This window comes from Armigeres subalbatus, chromosome 2 (assembly GCF_024139115.2).
Source record: "Armigeres subalbatus isolate Guangzhou_Male chromosome 2, GZ_Asu_2, whole genome shotgun sequence".
Lineage (NCBI taxonomy): Eukaryota > Metazoa > Arthropoda > Insecta > Diptera > Culicidae > Armigeres > Armigeres subalbatus.
The window spans coordinates 158027595-158049207 of NC_085140.1; the positions used below are offsets into that span (position 1 = coordinate 158027595).

Here is a 21613-nt window from a genome sequence, read left to right on the forward strand (position 1 = left end):
GTTCTTGACCAGGGTCCAGGAGGCGTCATTCCCCTCTATTTCCCTGGTCTGGGGCGGCTGAGAGTTCTCAGCCTGCCGTAACCCCTTACCACCGTCTTTCCTAGGTGGACGGAGCTTTCCAGGTCCTTCCTCCCCCGGTTTGGGAGGTACCTGGCCGGGGTTCAGCTTCCCAGCCCCACTACCCTTATTCGGGGTAGTAACCCTCCGCGTTTTGGAGCGGCCCCCAGGGAGCTCATCCCCTGGTGACTGTCTCTCCCGTTTTTGTGTCTGCTCCGTTGGAGCAGTCACCCCCGACGTGCCCGCGAATACTTGAGCCTCAGTCTGGGTAGACTTTGGTACCACCGTCTTCGCTGGCACGCCCTCGGTCAATTCGACATTGCCCGAGTCCGCGAATCCTTGGGCCTCAGTCTGGGTAGACCTCGACTCCACGGATTTCACGGGTTTACACTTGGCCGTCCCGACCGCCCTCTCCAGCTTGGCGTCCAACATCGACTTTCAAAGTTTCAGCAAGCTCCTCTTGAGGTCCTTACTGATATTATGCTTCGATGACGCAAAGTCGATGATGGCGTCCAGCTGTTCCGTCGCCACCTCGAAGGCCGAAAGCCCATCGCGTTTGCGGTTCATCGCCTTCACAAGCCATGGGCCGTCTATAACCTCTACCGGCGTAGCCTGGGAGATGGTTAAGTGACCCACGCTGGCGCTGCGCACCGAGCGGAGACCTGAACAACCCACCTCTTGCGAAGGGGTTGTCGCCTAAACTACTAACACTAATTGAAGAATTGACTTGTTCTTCCATTTTGGTCCCACGAGTTGCTCGGGAAAGAGGTCCACCACGTCAGAGCCCAGCATGACGCGGTAAGGGACAATTACTGTGGAGGGTGCCCAGGAACCCCACAGGCTCCGTTAAAGGCCTAGCTCATTATTTCACCATGCATCTCCTCGGCACGGGTCGCTTAACGCCTTGGGATTAGGAGTTAGAGACGATGGTCCCCTTGGTCGATCCCACTCACTCTAGCTGATGTCAGAAGGACAACAGTGCCCAGGCTGCACTACCAGCTAAGCATAAAACCCTTAGCTGGCGGTCGATTGTCATCGGAAGACCCGTGGAAGCGTGAGATTGGAACTTGTGAGGACCAGAGCTGTGTAGGTCGCTCCTTCCCAGATGTCACCATTTCGCAGCCCGATGTCTGTATGTGCGTATGTATGTGTGTGTGTATGTGTACAAATTTTGTAGACACACTTTTTGGAACTTAGCATTATCCGATTTACTCGCAACAAGTTGCATTCGACGGGGAATGCGGTCCCATTGTTTGCTATTGAAAATTGACCCGATCGGACATTGCATTTTGGAATTATTGAAAAATTATTGTTTTTTTCCCAAGGGTCCCCACTTGGAAAAAAAAATTCAAAAATATATTTTAAAATAATATGGAAATTTACATATATTTTTTTATTAAAAATTGGCTAAAACTGGTTTACTAAAAAAGTTATGAGAAGATTGAGAGGCCATCATCTATCTATAGGTATACCTCGGATCGGATGAATTTTAAAAATTTATTAAAATTTGTCATACAATTATGTTAATTATGTTTAAGTTTTATGAAAAAATATAATACTGAATAAATATTGCCATGTTCCAACATTTATTCGAGCATTTTTCTTCCTGGTCACAAATCGGCATAAAATTGCCTCGTTTTAAAACATGATTACTTTCTGGTCCAAATCCCGGTCACTTGATTTTGATTTTTTTCCGACAGGTTAGCGAACGTGTAGTTCCCCAAGCTTGTTGACCACGAATTTTTACCTTTGGGGGTGGATAGCGGAACGCTTGATCAAAATTATTCATCTCACTCTAACTTTCACTTACTCAGAGACTGAGTAAAATTGTATTGCTATCTCTTTTTTTTTCATGGAAATTTTACTCAGTTTCCGTCAAAAGCGGGACTACTCATAGCTATGAGTTATCCTGCTTTTGGCGGAAACTGAGTAAAATTTCCGTGAGAAGAAAAGAGAGGGCAATACAATTTTACTCAGTCACTGAGTAAGTGAAAGTTAGCGTGCTCGATGCCCTTCTTACGGAGCCATTGGAAACATCAAATTTTTAACAAGAAAACAAATTCTGATTTGAAACTCAACATATGAATACGTCGAATGCAGGGTAAAACGGGTAGAACAATACCAATACCTTCATGAGTATATATATACTCGCGGTTATGTTTAAAACATTACCTATTGCTTGTTTTATGAACACACGATTTTTATTAAATCAGGCTAGAGATGGGCGCTCCGCTCAGGAGCTGTTCGAAAGATTCGCTTCCTTACATTGAGCTGATGAGCCATGGATCTTTTTTAAAGAAGCCCAGCTCAGCAGCTCACTTTAAATTGATGAAATCATTGTCAAACACGCGCCTAGAGAAACTCCCTCGAGCGTACGCACTCGAGTACGCGCGCTGTTGTATTTTGTACAACACAAACGAAAATACCACGCTCGCGGTATGCAACACAAGCGAGCTTGTATGAGCATTCCAGTCCAGTACCGCGCACGTGCTGATCGTTTATTATTTGCACCTCAAGCACCATCAAGCCAAGCGACAGCACCATCTTGCCAAGCAACAGAAATCATTTCTGCTGCTGAGAGGAATTAGAAACACACAAGCAAAAATAATCTAGCTTGCCGTCTATTTCTTAACCCATACCCACATACTCGGCGCTACGAACGGACACACAAAATATACCTAGTAGTGCGGTTAGCGGTAGCGAACAAAGCGTAAAAGATCCGAAGATCCGAACAACTCTCAGTTCCGCTCATGTAGTCCAGCTCAAAATTGCTGTGACATGGAAGCGAGAGTTGCGCTACCAGCTCAGACACGGATCTCGATTCGGATCAGTCGCGACCGATTCTAGCGGGCGAACCGTGTGGTTCAAACGAACCGAACTGGGTGCTGTGTCTTGCACGGAGCGGATCTTTTCCTTGCGACGGGTTTTCCCGCCAGCATACTGCTACATGTGCACTCTGTTTGTTTGTAGCACCGTGCTCTGTATTTTTTTACTCTCTTGTTTTTAGTTCTCTCGCATTTCGGGATCCAATATAGATGAAAGGGCTCGCATGTATGAAAATGTCAACTACGCATGGTTAGAAGCGCGCAAACAAGGCTTTGATTTTCTGCACCCAGTATGAAGAGAAAACTTATGACACGTGATATGGTTCATATACATATCATAGACTAGGGACTGAATTATTCAAACTAACGATTTGAGAAACGTTATCAACAAAATGTAACTTAGAATTATGAATAGAAAATAATGTTGAGTTAGTTTTTGTATAGAAATAAATGTGATGATTCTAAATGAACTCCTAGACTTCAAAACTAGACGGTCAGGAAAAGCGTAATAAATGTTATTAGTTTAAAATTGTCGGTTTTTCAATAGAAATTATTACCTCACTATAGCTTAACATTTTAACCATTTCAAAGTGAGGTAAATAGATGAATGATGAATGAATGAATAAATAAATGAATGACATAAATTTTTAAATTTAAATTTTTGAACAATAATTAAAATTTAAATAATAATATTAACAATTATGTTTTAATATATGTAGCATTAAAGAACTGAAGAGCTGATCCAAGGAGCTGACTCTTTTCAATGAGCTGAACGGATCAGATCCGCTCACTGCAATGAGCTGTTTTGCCCATCTCTAAATCAGGCTAGACTTACAAAAAACCGTTAGACCACGACTGTCACTGTGCTTTCAATTTCAACCCGCAATTAACAGTACTGTTGGCAACGCTGAAACCGCTTGCTCGTGTCCGTCAAAAGCCCGAAGCAAAAGCTTTTAACTTCATCAAAGCTTGCATATCCGTTTTCACAGGCGGAGAAGTGTTGCTAATTTGCGACTTTAAATTATAATCAGAAGCAATAAATATAGATTATCTAGTCGCAAATTAGCAAAGTGATAATAAATAATAAAAGAAGATTGCATCTTTGCACCAGAAGCAATCATCACTGTTGTTACTTTTAATACCAATTAAGTTATTAACGAAATAAAAATAGATGAAGAGAATCGATGAATGCAGTTTTCACTCGCGTTTATCGTTAGTTCCTATCTATTCCTATAGGGCTCATTCACAAATTACATAACGCCCTGAGGGGTGGGTGGGTACCCAATATTCCGTTACAAAATGTTACGGCTTGTCTAGGGGGTGGGTGGGTTTGTTCAGTTCTGTTACGGGTAACGAATGATATAAAAAATGAAATCTCTAATTAAATTCAAATTTCACAGCATTATATAGTAAATATAGAAAGTTAAAGTAGAGTTCATTAAAAATATCAATGAATATTTTTTTGTGAATTTTCAGTCCGACGTTACGCGTCCCCGAAGGGGGTGGGTGGGTATAGAGAAAATGTTACAAACAAGTCACAGAGGGGTGGGTGGGGTTCAAATTGTTTTTTTTTTTGCGTTATGTAATTTGTGAATGAGCCCATAGGGCACTACACGAACTAATTTATTTCTCTTTCGTTCTTTATGAAAGTTAAAGTTTATAATTTATTAAAAATAATAGCGTGAACCTTTTATATCAAATGCTTAGGTGAGGTCAAGGAAGTTATAAAACAACAAGGCCTGTGTATGGAGTACATATATGTCAATTCTGTTTCATTTGGAGAAATAAACTCAAAAGTGACAGTTACAAAATTAAAAAAATACTCGATCATAAGAAAGGCTGGTGCTACCCTAGTGATACCTACCAATTCCAATAACAGACATCGATGAAAATGATTTTGTTAAAAGTAGTACTGCTCTGCAAGCAGGGTTATTCGATAATTATTGGAGGCCTTTAGTTGGCTTGTTGTTTTCTACTTTCTTGGCAGTAAGAGACTAGGTAATCCATGCAGTACCTTATAGAAAGATACAACGAGAAATAATTTATAAAATATAAATTTTTGATTAGCTGTAGATTTTATATGCGTTTCACGTAAAGAATGGTTATGTATACTCTAATAAAGTTTGTTAGTTAATTTTAGTTAACTTTATTAAATAGTTAAATCTATATACAAATTTTGCCATTTTTGTGTCCATTGTGTTTATTGTACATTCTAGATTGCTTTGAGAATAGGTCGTATGTGCAAAAGAGAGGCTCTCTTCGTTCACGCTCTCTTTCGCTTGTACATAAGCTAGTTTTGCATATTTTGCCACATTTTCACTTCAGAACGCTAGACGAAGCTATAATCTTTAGATATCTGCCAAGAAATCTGAAGTAAACTTTATTATAGATCTGTAATAATCGAAAGAGAATGGAGGCAAAGAGAGACTCTCTTTTGCACATACGACCTATTCTCAAAGCACTCTAGCATTTTTCTTTATTAGCCACCCTGACCAAAACAATCACCGTATTCAATTGTCAACAAACTGCAAACATGCCAACACTGCTAATGCCCTCACACAGTGTGAAAAATTCGGGTCGTCGAGGTGAACGCTTCTAGTCGTCGTGTCAAGAAAGTGAGCTTTTTCCCTTGTAACTACAGTGAAATATTTTTTCTGCCTTCATTCCCATTTCAAGTCTCGTTCTCGTGTAGTTCGGCGGTTGCTCGGTCGATTCGTTCAATAGCCGTCGTCGTCATCATTCATTCGTCGTCGTCGTCGCCTTTCGTCCGTCGGTCGGTGTGTAGTGAATAAATTTTACGGAGGTATTTCGTCCGCGCGCTCCGTCCGCGATCGGGAGGCTAAAAACTTTTCGCTCCTAGAGCAATCGCAAACAAAACTCTATTCTCGCCGCGTTCCCGAAACCCGAAAAAAGATGGACTCGGAAATTCCGGAACTTTCCGACGAAGCCGAAGAACATGTCAAACTCGAAAATGGCGATGAGGTAATCAATGCACGAGCGCTTGCTTCACTACAGTTGGCTACGTCGTCCACCGAAGGAAAAGGAAAAATCGGCGCTGCCATTGTTCGGCTTCCTTTTTCTTTCCTGGTGACCTGCTGGGATTATGATTGGGAGGAATATTCTGTGGCTAGTGTTTTGGAAAATGGGATTTCAGCAGGATCTACGAAGATCGGAGATCGATGATGTTTTGTGCAATTTGCGTGTGTGTATTGTGGGGCCATAAGAAATGCCTAGCTGCAAAAGAAGAAAAAGTTGAACGTGGAAAAATGGTGCCTTGTTGGTTGTATATCGTTCGGTTGAGGGTGTGTGTGTGTACGAATACGAACATACAATCAAGAAAGCTGAAGATCGTATCGCCGGACCGAATCGCAGCGACACGACGAACATTCCATCGATGAGGGGCCCCATTCGGGAACGACGATCAGGGTTGCCAGGTGCAATTATATTTTATGATTTCGTTCAATAATAATTAAATTTGCTAATGATTACGGGTATGAAGTCAAATGTAAACAAAGCCGACTCTAAGCTCATTTTTTTTGGCAAACTACATTGACTGTTACGTAAGGGAATCTTCAATTTTTTTGCTAGTGATTTGGTTCTCGTACACGGTTGGAAAAAAAATACTTAATTTTAGGTAGGGGGAATGACGGCTTTGGCAGGTTTTGTACTATTATTGGCAGGGGGGTTTTTGTTGACCAAATTTTATGAAATTTGGCCACAATATTCTTTGATATGCAAAGCATGTTTAGGCCAAATTTGAGCATAATTGGTTATAGAAAACCCCCCTGCCAATAATAGAACAAAACCTGCCAAAGCCGTAATTTCCCCTACTTTTTTCTCTTGCATCTTCCTCCCTCTCCCCTTTGTTGTCATAGAATGAAGGACAAAACCACTTAACAAGGGCAGTGTGGGAACCCAACGTTAAGTCTAATGTTTACAAAAGTTAGGTATAAATTACCTAACTTTTAATTAGTTTTTATTCAATATTAAGTAATTTTTACTTAATTTCAAGAAGAAAAAAACTTTGTTTTGGGTTACCACACTAAACTGTCGATTTGAGTGAAGAGTACGTACACTGATAAAAAATCTATAGTAGAATTACCTATACAGTCCTGTTTAGGTTTACCATGCACGATAATAGTAAATACGACATCAACAACTCTATGAATTACCACATTATTGTCCACATTACTATGTGGCTGTCATTCTTGTAGTCTGGTCTCCCACACGTAAAAAAAATTAATGTTATTTATTATTAAGATTTCTAATACTTTTTGCCAAAGCCAGGCGCTTAATAATATGTATAAGAAAAAAACGTATACATCGCATTAGTCACATACATTCCAAAACTTATACTTTTCATTAACTTATGAATGCTATTAGCTTTTTGATATGGGATCATTCATTAGGTGGCATAATGAAGAGTATAAGTATTTTCGAATGGTTTTTTGCCATAACATATAAGGTTATTTTTTACGTGCATAGTAAATTTAACTGTGCTTCTATTACGGCACAACCACTTTCATTACGGCATGTTTTGACATCTTTATCGTCGCCATTCCTATCTCGTCCAGTGCAACGAAAATAACTCTATTGTAACAACTTACAAACCAAATTAACGTATATTCATTTTGGTAAGAACATTAGGTAAGGTTTATTCAGTGAGAGTGAAATTATAGACATATTCTAATGATTTTTAGAAAACAAATCTACTGAATGATGCCGAAAGAGTTCCTGACCGAAGAATGGATTGATTTCCCGCTAATTATGCGTTTTCTATAACGAATCTGATTTAGCCTGAATATTGACGACCAACTCAATAACATAATGGTAAAGCTGGTAAAGCTCCGAGCAAAAATGTATGCAAAACACACAAAATATGCTAACTTTAGTAACCGGAAAATCATTTGTTTGCATCGAGCATCGAGGTTTGCATCCTTATGCCACACGATCTGTTTAGAGTGAAATCAGTAGTGATTCAGTTTCATTCTAAATTTTCGACCACTATTCTAGTTTGAATCTGGAGCAAAATAAAACAAACTTGCTGGTTCCCTCAGCAGTGTTCCATTCGTGGTTTTCAAATTTTCAATTAAATGAAATCATGTTGCGGCCAAGAAAGGCTCCGTAATTGCAAAGTGGATTGATCCGTAGATAAAATGACGCATTCATACACTAAAACAATTGAAAAATATTTAAATCTCGTGATTCAATCGTGGTTCAAATCTGCAGAAAATAGAACGGAGCGTTATACCAGTTTTATTTTATTGACATTTGACTGGTATAAAAAATGAATCTAGAACAGCTCTTGGGAAAATAAATGTTTCAGATTCATATACAATCTGACAGCCCCGAACGATTTGAATCACTGCTGATTTTACTCTTATGTTATTCAATATTGAATATATTTGAAAACTTTTTTTGTTTAACATCGTGATATAAGATAATAACAGATTGGAAATAGACATGCTGCGTTAAATGAATACGGTTTCATCTTTATTTGCTTACAATATACCAAATCACAATACACTGCAAGGATTACCATGCATATGCTATCATAGTGAAAACAAACCAATCGTCATGTTAAAATTTACTATGTTTCGAATTGACGCACACATAGTAGCATGTACAAGAACATGGTAAAATCTGCTACATGTCATCGCTCAAGAAGGCATAGTAAACTTCACCGTACCTTGTAGTCATTTCAAAAACTATTTGCGTTCTACCGAAATCAAATTGTAAAATGTTGTTAGTGTTACCTTTGATATAGTAGGCGTTACCATGCCGTTTCTTTCAGTGTAATATTGGGTATTTTTTGCTAACCGTGTAAATGAATGATAGTAGAGGCACAGACAAACAGACGTTTGTTCACTTTGTACTCTTGTCATAAAACGAGTTTGTAAAATTCCATTTAATTTGCACCACTTAATTGTACCTTGACAGATTCGTATTTCGACCTCAACAGTAAGGTCGTCTTCAGTGTCTCTCGTACTTGACTATACGACATTCCACTAAAAAGCTCAAAATATTTTTTTTAACACTTTATGCCGCCATCTGGTTCGTGATTTGCCCAACTTACTTAAGTCAACAGATGTCGTTATTGTTCAAACGACGATGAATTGTTCAATGTGTTATGTCTGTTTGTCTGTGGTAGGGATATTCACCTAACAGCGTAAGCAGATGCGTATCGGATTATTGAAATGTTTCATATTCCGTATATTGTAGAAAATCGGAAATATGTTTTCAATAAAATTAAAATATCTGCAGTTATCAGACGTCGCAACTTCTTTAGATTAGTGCGCATGATAGTACATCCATGCGTGCATGATGAGCACTACTAATGATATAATTCGAATTGTCGCGCCCCCCCGGCATCGCGAGTACTCAATCGCGTGGCCCGGTTTGGTGGCGGCCCGACTATACACAATCACGAGTTAAATTCTCGGTCTGGGCTAGGAGAGAGGTGAGAAATATTCTCGACTACCTGGGTATATAGTATATCCATTGTATTTGCCACACAAGATTACATACTGATGCAATGGAGGACATAACTTTTCGCACCACTAAAGATTTGCACTTGATGGAGCTCCAGCAATTGTAAACAAGTTCAGTTTTGGTAGTGTTACATGAAAAGTATAAAGCTAAAGCCGTGTCGTGTAACATTTGTAGATGGCGTACTTGACGACACTGTTATTCCAGCCACTGTAATTAACCTAACTTAGTACGCTTATGACCTTTTCATGGATTCAGTGTATGGAATTATGTATGGCTTAAACGTCCAGCTTAATGTAACCAAGCCGAACAAAATTTGTTACGAATCTATATTGATTACTGTCAGAACCTTCAATCTTGTATAATAGGGTACCAATAAAAATCGACTTTCCGAATTTCAAAACCGGGTAGTGCCCAAAAGTTGCATCTCCTCGAAAAAAAGTCCCTATGCAAAATGTCAGCTCAATAAGCTAATTAGCTCTCGAGTTATGCAGGAATTTATGCTTCATTTGTATGGGAGCCCCCCTTCCCAAGGGGTCTTGAACCATCTTAAGAATCTTCCCTGGCCTCAAAAACCTCTGCATGTAAATTTTTACACCTACCGGTCTCGTGATAAACTTATAATATCCATGAAAAATCACGAAAATGAAAAAAAAAAAATGCGTCACAAATTGTAATGACTCGCACAAAACAGACACTGCTTCTTTTATACACAAAGAAAATCTTGCGGTGGACCCAAAGGCCCGTGACTAACAGCATTCTGATGTCCGTGTTAGGAATGCACGGGATTGGTTACATATGAAATTTTTACTGGTTTTGACAAGAATTGAAATTTTCAATAGCTTTTCGTTCATAATCTTACGATTCAATGGAATTGGCAAATTGCTGGAGAGTGTCCGAGTCGATTGATATATAAATCTTTAAAAACCATCGAAAGATAAAGGCCCCAGTAACGTTCGAAATCTTCCCTTTTAACGTAACGCTCTCGATTTTCAAAAATCTAAATGACACCCAGTATAGTAAAAAAAAGACGTAAATGCTACGTAAAAAAACGTCTTTCGGTTCAGTAGTGTCCAATCCAAGTCTATAGGGGTCAAACAGACAGAAATTCATTTTTATGTAGAAGAAGATTGCCTTTAGCACCCTTTACATTTGTTGGCAACACTGCACATCTAAACCGAACGCCATATTTAATTTTGCATTCTTCGCTCGGTACGTTCTGTTGCTTTTCGTTGCCATCGTCGTCTGTCCACGACGACGCGACGTCGATAGCGTAGATGACGACCACGAATGGGTAGCCCTCGGATGGATCGTTCTGAATATTCCCGTTCCTTTGGCTATCGCTGAACCCGGTCGGTACGTGCGTGTGTGCGCGAAAGCACAACACGGGGCGAGTTTGCACGACCAAAATGTTTTGAAGATGAAAACATTCGATGTTGCTGTCGGATATGTGTGTTGGATGACACGACGAAGGCCGTGATCTTTCGTTCCGTTTCGTCGTACTGTGGCTTCAGTTGATGGCAGGTCGATGATATACGAACATTATTTTCAAAGTATTTCTGTTTACATTTTTTATGGTCACAGTTCGGGTTCCTGTGGATGCTTCTGTTTGTAAGCAAAACATCAAACAGCTTGTTTCCACTGCCCGATAGCGAACCAAAACATGACGCGATTCCTTTTGACTAGTGTGGCATTCATTGATACAAAAAAACAGACAACAAACTGACGAAAGCTGGCATTTGACGCAAAAGAGAACCCGATGATCCTCTGTAGTATCCTATTGGATTTTTTTTACGCTTTCAGTTGGCTCTAGGATTTCGGAACAGCTGATTGCCGCCTTCACTCAGCTGAGAAGCGACGGCACGTGAATTTTTAATCATTTTAACCGCAAGATTGTTTCGTTCTGCTTTTAGTACATACTATATAGACCGACGCATCAAACACACTAACAGTGTTTATTTTTCTTGTATATTTGAAATACATATAAAATAACTTGTTATTTATACGCTTGAAATCATGGTAAATATATAGAGTAGACAAATATAGCATTTGAATCATTTGTTTGAGAAACTGCATAAGTCACAATTATGTACGCAATTTCGAGAAAACAACAAAAAACTGTTTTTCAACAAATTGGCACCGAACCTTTCGATTTCTTCGGTACAGATCAATAGTTTTTGGCAAAACTCAACACCCTGGTGCACTTTCAGTGCAAAAACTGTAAGCAGTGATTAATTATTTTAGAGCGTCTTAGGGGAAATGCTACAAGATTAAAAGACTATTATTCTTCCATTTAAATAGTGGAAGTAAATAGTGGAATAGTGGAAGTAAATGGAAGAATAATAGTCTTTTAACCCTGTAAGCAGTACTCCATAATTGCTCTTCAAAGTGCGTGGACATATGTAGTTTCTCAAACAAACGAAAAAAAATTCATACATTCCTGAACAAAATTTTTTTTCGTGTTTTTTGCCAGAATACGTATTTTTGGAAGAGGATTCAGAATATAAAAAAATCTCATTTTGGCCAAAAATGTTACATATGCAGTTTCTCAAACAAACGGTTCATTTGTTCATCAAACATAAAATCTAGCCTGTATTATTCTTCAGAAATACTGTGGACAAAACATATGCAAATGATATTAGGGACTGTCCATATACCACGTGGATAGTTTAGGGGGAGGGGGGTATGGCAAATGTCCACGGTTCATACATTTTTTTGAAAATTTGTATGAGGAATTGTCCACGCTGGAGGAGAGGGGTATCTAAAACTGATCAAAATCTGTCCACGTGGTATATGGACAGCCCCTTACGCCTACGGGAGATTCTCCTGAATTCTGAATATTTTTTTTTTAAATTTCTAGGAAAATTTCTCTCTTCTCAATTTTGTTCCGGGGAATCCTTCTGAGTTTCTTAGGACAATCTTCTGCAATTAAATGGAAGTTATTTGAAACTCTCACGGGAATTTCAACTGTATTTGAATATCAAACTTTAAAAAGTCGTGAAAAGGCTCTTTTTTCATAAGATTTTTTTTTTTTCATTTTAAACAATATTTTAAAAAGTTCTTGTCTGAGGCATTAGCATGGATCATATTTAGCATTGTGAAGACTGAAGGTTACTTGAAGAACTTCCTCCAGATCGTGTTTGTAACGACCTTCATAACCAGGAAAAAAATTATATCAAGTTGAGAATAAAGTTTGAAAAATCGAAGTGATTCCAATTAAAAAAAAAAAGATTAATCCACCCGGCAGTAATTATGCCTTTCTCGTGCATTATAAAATGTATTGAAAAAAAAATAGGGTTGTATATTAGACCGCTCGACGTAAACTACGTAAAACCAAATAAAGTACACTAAACTAATCATTCCGCTCTATATAGAAGAGAAGGATCCATCCCACCGACACTACTACTCAGCTTTAGCAACCCCTCCCACTCTGTTAGGGAGTAGGGACCACTGTCTAGCAGCTAGAGCACCCCATTCATACACTCCAGTTCATTAATTGATAATACCCTAAAAGTAGGCAATTACAAAGGATTGAAACGCGCTGTCTAGGAGATGCATGATATATGAAAGAACTAAAATTTTCAATAGTTCAGCGTTGGTAATAAAAAGTTTCAATACTACTGGCAAATTGGTAGAGAGTTTGCGAATTTATTGATATATAAACCTTTAAAATCCATTGAAAGATAAAGGACCTATCAATGTTACAAATCTTACATGATTTCGTGACGGTGCTCAATTTGAAAATTTTCATTTTACACCCTGTATCCGAGTCTTCCCCTTAGACGTAGTTTACGTGATTGAAAAAAAATGTTTTGACCATTTTCATGCAAGCTGATTGTGCTTGGACGTGCTCCGCATCGCGTCAGCATCCAGAATGTCATCGCCCATAGCTCGGTTCTTGATATTTGTTAAAAACAAATTTATTGCTATTTTGAGTGAACGTCTAATGAACCATTTGCACCATAGTAGCTTTTAAGTCCTTTGTTTGGCGCCCTTTTCTATCATGCGGTGTGTTTTGCTTTGGTTTGTTTAAATAGAAAATCTGGCTTCAAGTTATTTTAAAATGTATATGCTTACTAGGTTTCAGCAGAACTGCTCTAGCTAAGAGTAAAATCAGTAGTGATTCAGTTTCATTCCAAATTTTCGACCACTATTCTAGTTTGAATTTAGAGCAAAATAGAACAATCTCGCTGGTTTCATGTTTTTCAAATTTTCAATTAAATGAAATCATTTTGTTGTTGCCGAGAAAGGCGCTGTAATTGCAAAGTGGATTGATCCGTAGAAAATGACGCATTTATACACCAAAGCAATTGAATAATATTTGAATCTCATGGTTCAAATCTGCAGAAATTAGAACTGAGCGTTATACCAGTTTTATTTTTTCGACAGTTGACTGGTATAAGAAATTAATCTGGAACAGATGCTGGCAAAAATAATGTTTCAGATCAGGATTTAATTCAAAAGAAAATGAAGAAGTCTCTCACCTATCATCTTTGTATACATATTGTAGATCCAGTTGAAAACCGAACTGAGCTCTCACGACAATCACATTTTCTCCCATTTCCAAATGTCGCAACTGCATCGCGAATGGTGCGCATGATGGCGCACGGCTATGGCATAGATGCGCACCACTCGCGGTACAGTTGCGACATCCGAAAATGGGAGAAAATGCGATTGTCGCGAGAGCTCAGTTCGGTTTTCAACTGGATCTACAATATACGATATGTAGCATACCGTGAGAGACTTTTTTGCGCATCCGGTCTTGAAAAGCCCTTGATAAATTTCTTTTTAAAAGCACCTAACGTGATGTGCGCTGTTTGTGATGAGGTTTTACACAGCCAAAAGTGGCCTTCAGCACAAAATGAGCAAAAACAAAGTGAAAATCAATACTTCTCTGTGGGGGGTGCCTATCCGATTCTGTTTTTTTTGCACTTGTATTACAAGTTTGATAAATTTGTTAAAAAGATATTTTAGTTACTAGATAAAGATTGTCGCTTCAGTTCCCTTTGTTCTGCTGTCCGAAACATGTGTGGTACATACCTGTCAAATCGTATGGATTTTCCTTCTTTGACATTTAGCTCCCCTATCCTCGCCAGCAAAAGATGTTCCGGACAGCAACGACAGCGACAATATTTATCTAGTAACTAAAATATCTTTTATTTGTTATCATGACTTATGATTCTGAACAGTTTTTGCCTTTCTTTTATCGTTGTTCGTTATCTATTGAAAACGATTTCTGCAAACCCTGTTTCAGATTCATATTCAAACTGACAGCCTCGAACGATTTTAATCACTGCTGATTTTACTCTAACAAAGCTATCAAATCCGATGATGTTACTAGCGTTAAGCAAATAGCTCAACAAAGCAGAGACGATAAGTATGATATTTTTTCATTTCTTCCTGGATTCAATTACTTGTTATAGGTCTTACTTCACTATTTTAATAAAAACATAAAGTTGTTTTACAATGTTCTAAAAACTCATATGTGGAAGATATTGATTTGAAAAATGTATTGGAGGTAACCACTTCGATGGGACTCGAACCCACGACCCTCAGTATAAAATTGTTACCCAAATAAAAATAATGATACAATATAGATTAATCTAAGAAACATTATTTCCTTAGGTTTTGGTATCTATTCGTATATACGTTTGAAACTGCCTAATGTTCCCGAATACTTGGTTTGATATAGGCAGACACGAATGTCATAGAAGTAAAAAAGAATCTTCAATAGAATAAACTGAACTTGTTTTGGAAAGTTTTCCTAATAAATTCGCTAAATCAAATATCAAGTGTACCGTACATGTTCCTCATTCTACATACACATTGCGTAAATGCAATTTGTCAAGAAATCAAAGGTACAAATCAAGGCAGCTGACTTAATTTTAAAACTAACATTCATTTGTACCGAAATAGAAATTCGTATCTAAGCGTGAAAAAAGAAGTTTGCCTAGCTAGAGGCAACGATAATGCACATTCGATTGAATGCCAGTTCTTGACTAATCTACGTCTGCCGGCCGCAGCGATAATTGTCAGCTGTTGTTCTGCGCTGATTTCACAGAGGCTATATGCGTTCACTGCAAATCCTTGAAATCAAAAGCTAGTGAGTGGCAAAATATATGCAAACAAACATAAGTGGTGGCAAGTTCCTCAGAAACAGATCACTAGAAAGATAGAGAGAGTGTGAATGTAAAATGCTACCTTGTTACGAACTACGGTTATTGCAGTTAAATAACCCAAAAAGCTCACCGCGAGTACGATGCCGATTATTCAACTAATGCCGTCTGTTGAGCTGATAGAGGTGGATGGAAGTTGAGACCACAACACAACCTTGCTGCAGTTCACCTCGCACGTATGTGTTCGTGCGCAGCACCACCTCACGGAAGAATTGCACCTATTCATAGATAATTGGTATATGATGTAGGTTTTATCACCAAATTGAGGATTTATAATATAGGATTATTCAGCAGGGTATTTTAATCAGCTTGAGAGAAATTGTTATTATCAAGATAACTTTTCTTTCTGACCTATCCACCTATCTAACATAAGTGAACAAAACGAGGATTTTAATATAAAACGTGACAGTCACACGGCAGTGTTGGGAAATGTTACGTTACCGTCGTTCGGGGTGACATTGGGCCTAGGGGGTAAGATTGGGCCAAAAACGAAAAATGTTTCAACTCCTAATATCTCAGAAAGAGGAAAATGGACGCATGATTTTCAATCAAACGCCTTATGAAAATTTGCCACAAGGAATCGGTATGAATTTTAATATGTTGCCTTATGAATGACGATTTTCATTTAAAAAAAAAACAAAGTGCGGCAGACTGAGTTCGAACCATGGACGCCGGGGTCGGGAGTCCGGTATGTAGACCACACGCCCATCGACGCTTGAATACTCGGGAAGGTAACTGCGTATAAGAAGCACTGTTGGTCGAATAATCGGTCGAAGATTCATAAGGCGCCAGTTATGAATTTCGATAGTCCAGTTCGCTGAGTGTACGAATTTTGATCAAAACTTCAAACGGTTCAAAATTATAGTAAAATTCTCGTCTAGGAAATCACAAAACAAATTCCAAGAACTAATTGTGCTCGTACCATAATGCTTGGAATTTGAATGTAAAACTATTGATCGAATGAACCCGTATTAAAATAGTGTCAGTAATGCCCCACAAATCTATTACATACTAATTTTTAGATTGATGGATACCTGGTTATAGTGTTACGATTATCTGTTGTTGTTTTATCGAATTTTATGCATATTTATATAGCGGTTATGGTTTTTCGTAGCAACGAGCAAGGCACGCTAAAAAGGGGTGAGATTGGGGTCTTTGGTTGATTTGCCATACATAGTTGGTAAGAGCCATAATGTAGGCAATTATTTTTAATGAACGATTCAATCGTTGCATCGTCACCGCTGAACTTTATTGTACTTGGCCCAATGTCACCCCCTGTGAGGGGTGAGAATGGGCCAATTTTAAACAACATATAACTATGAGGAATTTCCCATTTTTTCCCCACAAAGTGGTAAATTTATTATTCAAGCTTGTACCAAACTAATTAAAACTTGAATCCAATGTTAACTACTAGCGCTTTGCAATATTTACTTGGAGCATACCACATTTTGACCCAATGACACCCCCGTAGACGGTACGCTAAATTATTCTGTCCCATTGTTTGCCATTGAAAATTAGCAAATTCGGACGGAAGGATCAGATGGTATGGCCAATTTTTTTTTTGTGAAACACGCAAAAAACACAATCAACCAATTTTTTTTTGAAAATTTAACGTACGAGAAAGGCACCAACAGCTAATGGCCAAAATATGGTAAAATTTTCGGAAAAATCGGTTCACATGGAACCGGGATCCAGAACTTCCAAGTTGACCATATGTATGAAAAACAACAAGTGGGCACTTTATTATGCCACCCAGTATACCAAACATTGATAACCTAATTTAGGTACAAGGGCCCTAAGAGCAGTGTGGTCGAAGTGTAAGCAACGGATTCTGAATTTCTTTTTGCACTTACATAAGCAATGTTTCTCATAGTAAAATTACGCAAAGAGAACCTGAACCTCAGATATTCGTGTCCTGGGGGCTGTTTATGATCATCCTCAGGAACTTGTTTTGAACTCGTTGAAGTTTCAGATGATGATTTTTTGAATATCACTCCTAGACCGGCATGCAGTAGTCGATCGCGGGGAAGATGATTTGCTTGAAGACAAGTTTTTCTGCCTACAAGTGGCATCCCTATTATCTCGCTTAATAGATTTGTTTTGCAGTCAATATTGCGCAAACGTATCACAATGACATTTTTGTATCCCATTAAGAATAAAATCTAATGTTTGTAAAAATACACACCATCATAAATTTTACACAGAGATGTTGGTTGCAAAAACATGGCTTTAAATTTCGTCACTGTTTTGTCAATCTGAAACTGAGCTTGCTGTCTACGGTCAAGCCAGATATTCTATTTCACTTCCATGCTATAAGTGAACGCTTTTAAGTTTGGTGATGGAGCAATGCTGAAGCACTTACTGAAAAAAGCGACGTTTCTGTCGTCCGAAGTAGTTGAGACAAGCTAACACATATTCTTACTTTTATTTGCATCGACAATATCAAGAGCGAAACGCACAATAGGAAGAACCAAAACATAAACAGAGTTACAAAATATGTTTGATTCGGAAAAGTTTAGCGCATCCAGTTTGTCGAATTGAAACGTTATTATTTATTTATTTTCTAGAACAGCAGGGGCCCCCGAAGACGTCTGCGGTGATTTCGTGCGCGTTGGATTTCGCTCAACCCGGAATGGCATGGTCGACAGATAGCTTTGTATGATTTTCACTCTTCTTGCCAACCATTGTCGAATGCATTTTCGACATCAAGTTAGGCCACGGTGGAGGTTTTGGAGACGCCTGTCTGAGTACGTTAGGTATCTCGGGTAAATTGGTATACGGTTGGTCGGCTGTTTCTCGAGCAAAATATTGTCAAAACAGAAGCCGGCTGTGAATTCAAACAGCTTGAATTACTCTGAGAGAAGGCTAATGGGACAATTACTTTAGGTAGGTCTTTCCCGGGCTTCCGTATGAGGATGACTTTCGCCGATGGGAAGTAGCTGAGTCAAAGATATAGACTGTCAATACGTCATTAGTAATTCCCAACTTCTCAGAGAAATCATTAGGAGTCTGTTTGATTTTTTTCGCGTGCTCGTTAGTGGCTGCTTTATGTGGGCTGGCGATGTTTTATACAAGATTGTGCGAGCAGACGAAGTGGTAACCTGCAGAAGTTATCAAGCGATCTGTAGAGTCATTGTTGTCTAATGGGATTAGTATATTGATTAATTTCCGGAATGGCTTTGCACAGTCTGGGTGAGGGCGGATCTTATTGGAGAAATTCATATTTCTGAGGTCCACCATTCTTTGCCGTGATAATTTTTGTCATGCGATTGCAATGTTTCTGTTTATCTTTGACCACCGGATAGTGATCCGACATAAGCTCCTGGTGGATGACCGACTGCGAGAATAATCAGGTCGAGTGTAGCACGGACCATTTAGTTGCCTTCGTCCTTAGTAGCTTAGTAGGGAAAGCATCTGTCTAGCGTACTGGTTTCATGGGATCACACCCCACCAAAGGAAGTGGTTACCTTACAATACATTTTTCAAACTAAATCTCCCACATGTTATGCATATTCAATATGCATAAATCGAGTTTCAGACATAGTAATCCTTTTTTGCCTTTCTCGTGTACTAAGTAGGGGATTTGCTCCTGGAATTCATCTCATGGCTCCGATATTCATCCCATCAAAAACAAAACAATGAAAAACAATTGGATTTGTTTCATATTTTTGTGATTTTTTCAGCAGTGAGCACGCATGTTGACAAAAAGAAGCGATTAAATTGGTGCTGTATTTCTTTGTTTCGCAATGAGATGAATATTTGTTCAGTGAGATGGAGATCGGAACAGTTTCTCTATACGTAAAGGCTATGGGATCACTCCAAAACCGCATTTATTATAGAAGGCTTGGAGACTCATAGTGTTACATACCAATCGAATTAGCTCGACGAATTGAGGAGATGTCTGTATATCTGTGTGTTCAAAAAAATGTGAGACACACTTTTTTGTAGTTAGCCTTATCCGATCTTTCTTCGGAATCAAAGCTACAAGACCTCGTTTTACCCTGATGCTTCTTATTTGTTATGTAATTTGTCAAGTTCGGGGTTACAACTAATCGACAAAACATAACACATTTGACCTATAATTTTGCCGAAAATCGTGTTATGTGAATGCTGTCTACTGCACGATATTGGGAATTGAGATCTTGCAGATTTTACCCCACGTTCTCATTTTGTTCAAATTTCTTATTAATAACCATTACCTACTAGTCTGATTTAGAATTTTCCAGGGAATCGAGTGGAGTTATTTTGGTTCACCGTACGACTAAAGAAGCTAAAATATTGCTCATGTTACCCCACGTCCTCCTATGATTTTATAATTACTCAAAAGGTCAAGGTCTTCCGGAAAGCATAACAAATAAGGGGCATTAGGGTAATACAAGGTCTTGCAGCTTCGTGCAGTGAATTTAACCACCTTTGCACAATTCACCGACAAGATCTATGCTTTGTGCCTAAAATTTCAGCGCAATGCGTCCATACCGAACCGAGATATTGATTTTTTTTTTGCGTAATGGACGGTTAGACGTCTGTTAGCACTCCCACGCAAAGCAATGCCGCCAACAGACAGCAGAAGCAGAACGTTGATTTGCGTGGGACGTGCACAGTCCGAAAGCTCTAAATTTTCAATGGTCAATTACGGTGCCGGTCACGTCCTTCTGGTCATCGGGAAGGGGAGGGAATAATAATGCAGTCAGTCGCCCACTGCAAGCCGAGTATACCTTTGCATTAGAGTGCGGCGTCATGAGCATTTTTTCAAATTAATGGTTTTTCGAAGCAATTCTGGGTCCTAAACAACTGTGCAGAATGTGGGCTTAATTTATTGCTTCCTCACTTTCCGCATCGCGTTCGAAGTTTGCATGGAAATTAATATGGGAGAACGTATATTTTCGCATTTTTACTCCTGGACGTTTCAGTTCATCGTAAACCAAGTGGCACATTGCGTCAAAAACCCAAAGGACACCGAAATACTTTGCCGAAGAAGGTACGTTGTTGGAACGTCCACGAAAAAAGTTATAACGCTTCGAAGATTGAATGTTCAAACTATATGCAAAAATCGTTCATTCTGCCAGCACTGCTGAACTACGTGGACCAATAATTTAACTGAGTGTTATTTCAGTGTCTCAGTGTGGGGATGTAATGCCAATAAGAAGAAGAAGAAGAAGTTATTTTAAAATTATTGATCTTATAGGATTTTGTAGCTAATGGGAGTCATTCGGAATGATTTCACAAAGTAAAAATTCCGACAAGAAGGAAAATGGGTTTTGCCTAGGGATCCTATAATCATTATAGGATTCCTAGTTTTGTCCTCTGACAATTATAGGTTTTGCCTTTCTCATACAACAAAGTTGTACCGAAAGGCTATCATTTCACTCATAAATCGAACTCGAAGTCTCGGAGACCCATGATGTTACATACCAATCGACTCAGCTCGTCGAGCTGAACAAATGTCTGTCTGTCCGTGTGTATGTGTGTGCACACGAAAACCGAAAAACATTAGCCACTTTTTCATTTAGTAATTCTTAACCGATTTTCTCGCTAGAAGTTAAGGTTTTCTCGCAACCTTAAGGTGATTATAGAATGAAGCCCGAGGTGAATTTCAAATTCACCACGCATTTATCTACATACATTTCTAAAACCCCAAATCTGGCGTAATAGTTTTTGTACAGTGACGAAACTCAAATTATGATTGTTCAGCATAACTAAGCAAACGATCTACCATTATTACAGCCCCATACGCGTTATGGTTCTTTCATCTCGTGCTCTTGAAAAAATATTGGAAAAGCACGTGGTTTACAAAAAGGCCGATTTCTGGCTTCATTCTATAATTACCTTGAAAGTATACATCACTGGGAATCTCAAAACGTACATAATAAATTTGTGTCGAAATTGTGAATTTGAAACTCAGGAATCTTCTCATTGATGCAAGCCAATCGCAGGCCTGGAAGCGGATCACTTTTTAGTGACTTGGTCACTTTTTTCCTGCAAGTCACTAAAAAGTCTCTTTTTTCGACCACAAGTCACAAAAGTCACTTTTTCTCACAAAACGTCACTATTTTTAACTATTTTGAA

At 38.7% G+C, this 21613-nt stretch overlaps 1 protein-coding gene across 2 annotated transcripts in view; it reads left to right on the plus strand.

Moving 5' to 3' along the window:
• Positions 1–5438: 5438 nt before the first annotated feature.
• LOC134211076 (deformed epidermal autoregulatory factor 1-like) overlaps positions 5439–21613 on the plus strand; it is a 30242-nt gene continuing 14067 nt past the window's right edge. Inside the window, exon 1 of one of the 2 annotated variants that reach the window (XM_062687658.1) lies at positions 5439–5864. In XM_062687658.1, the coding sequence (XP_062543642.1) occupies positions 5796–5864 (69 nt within the window). In that variant the 5' untranslated portion in view covers positions 5439–5795. Of the gene's footprint in view, positions 5865–5919; positions 6317–21613 lie in introns of those variants that run through there. The other variant, XM_062687659.1, reaches the window with a different exon arrangement.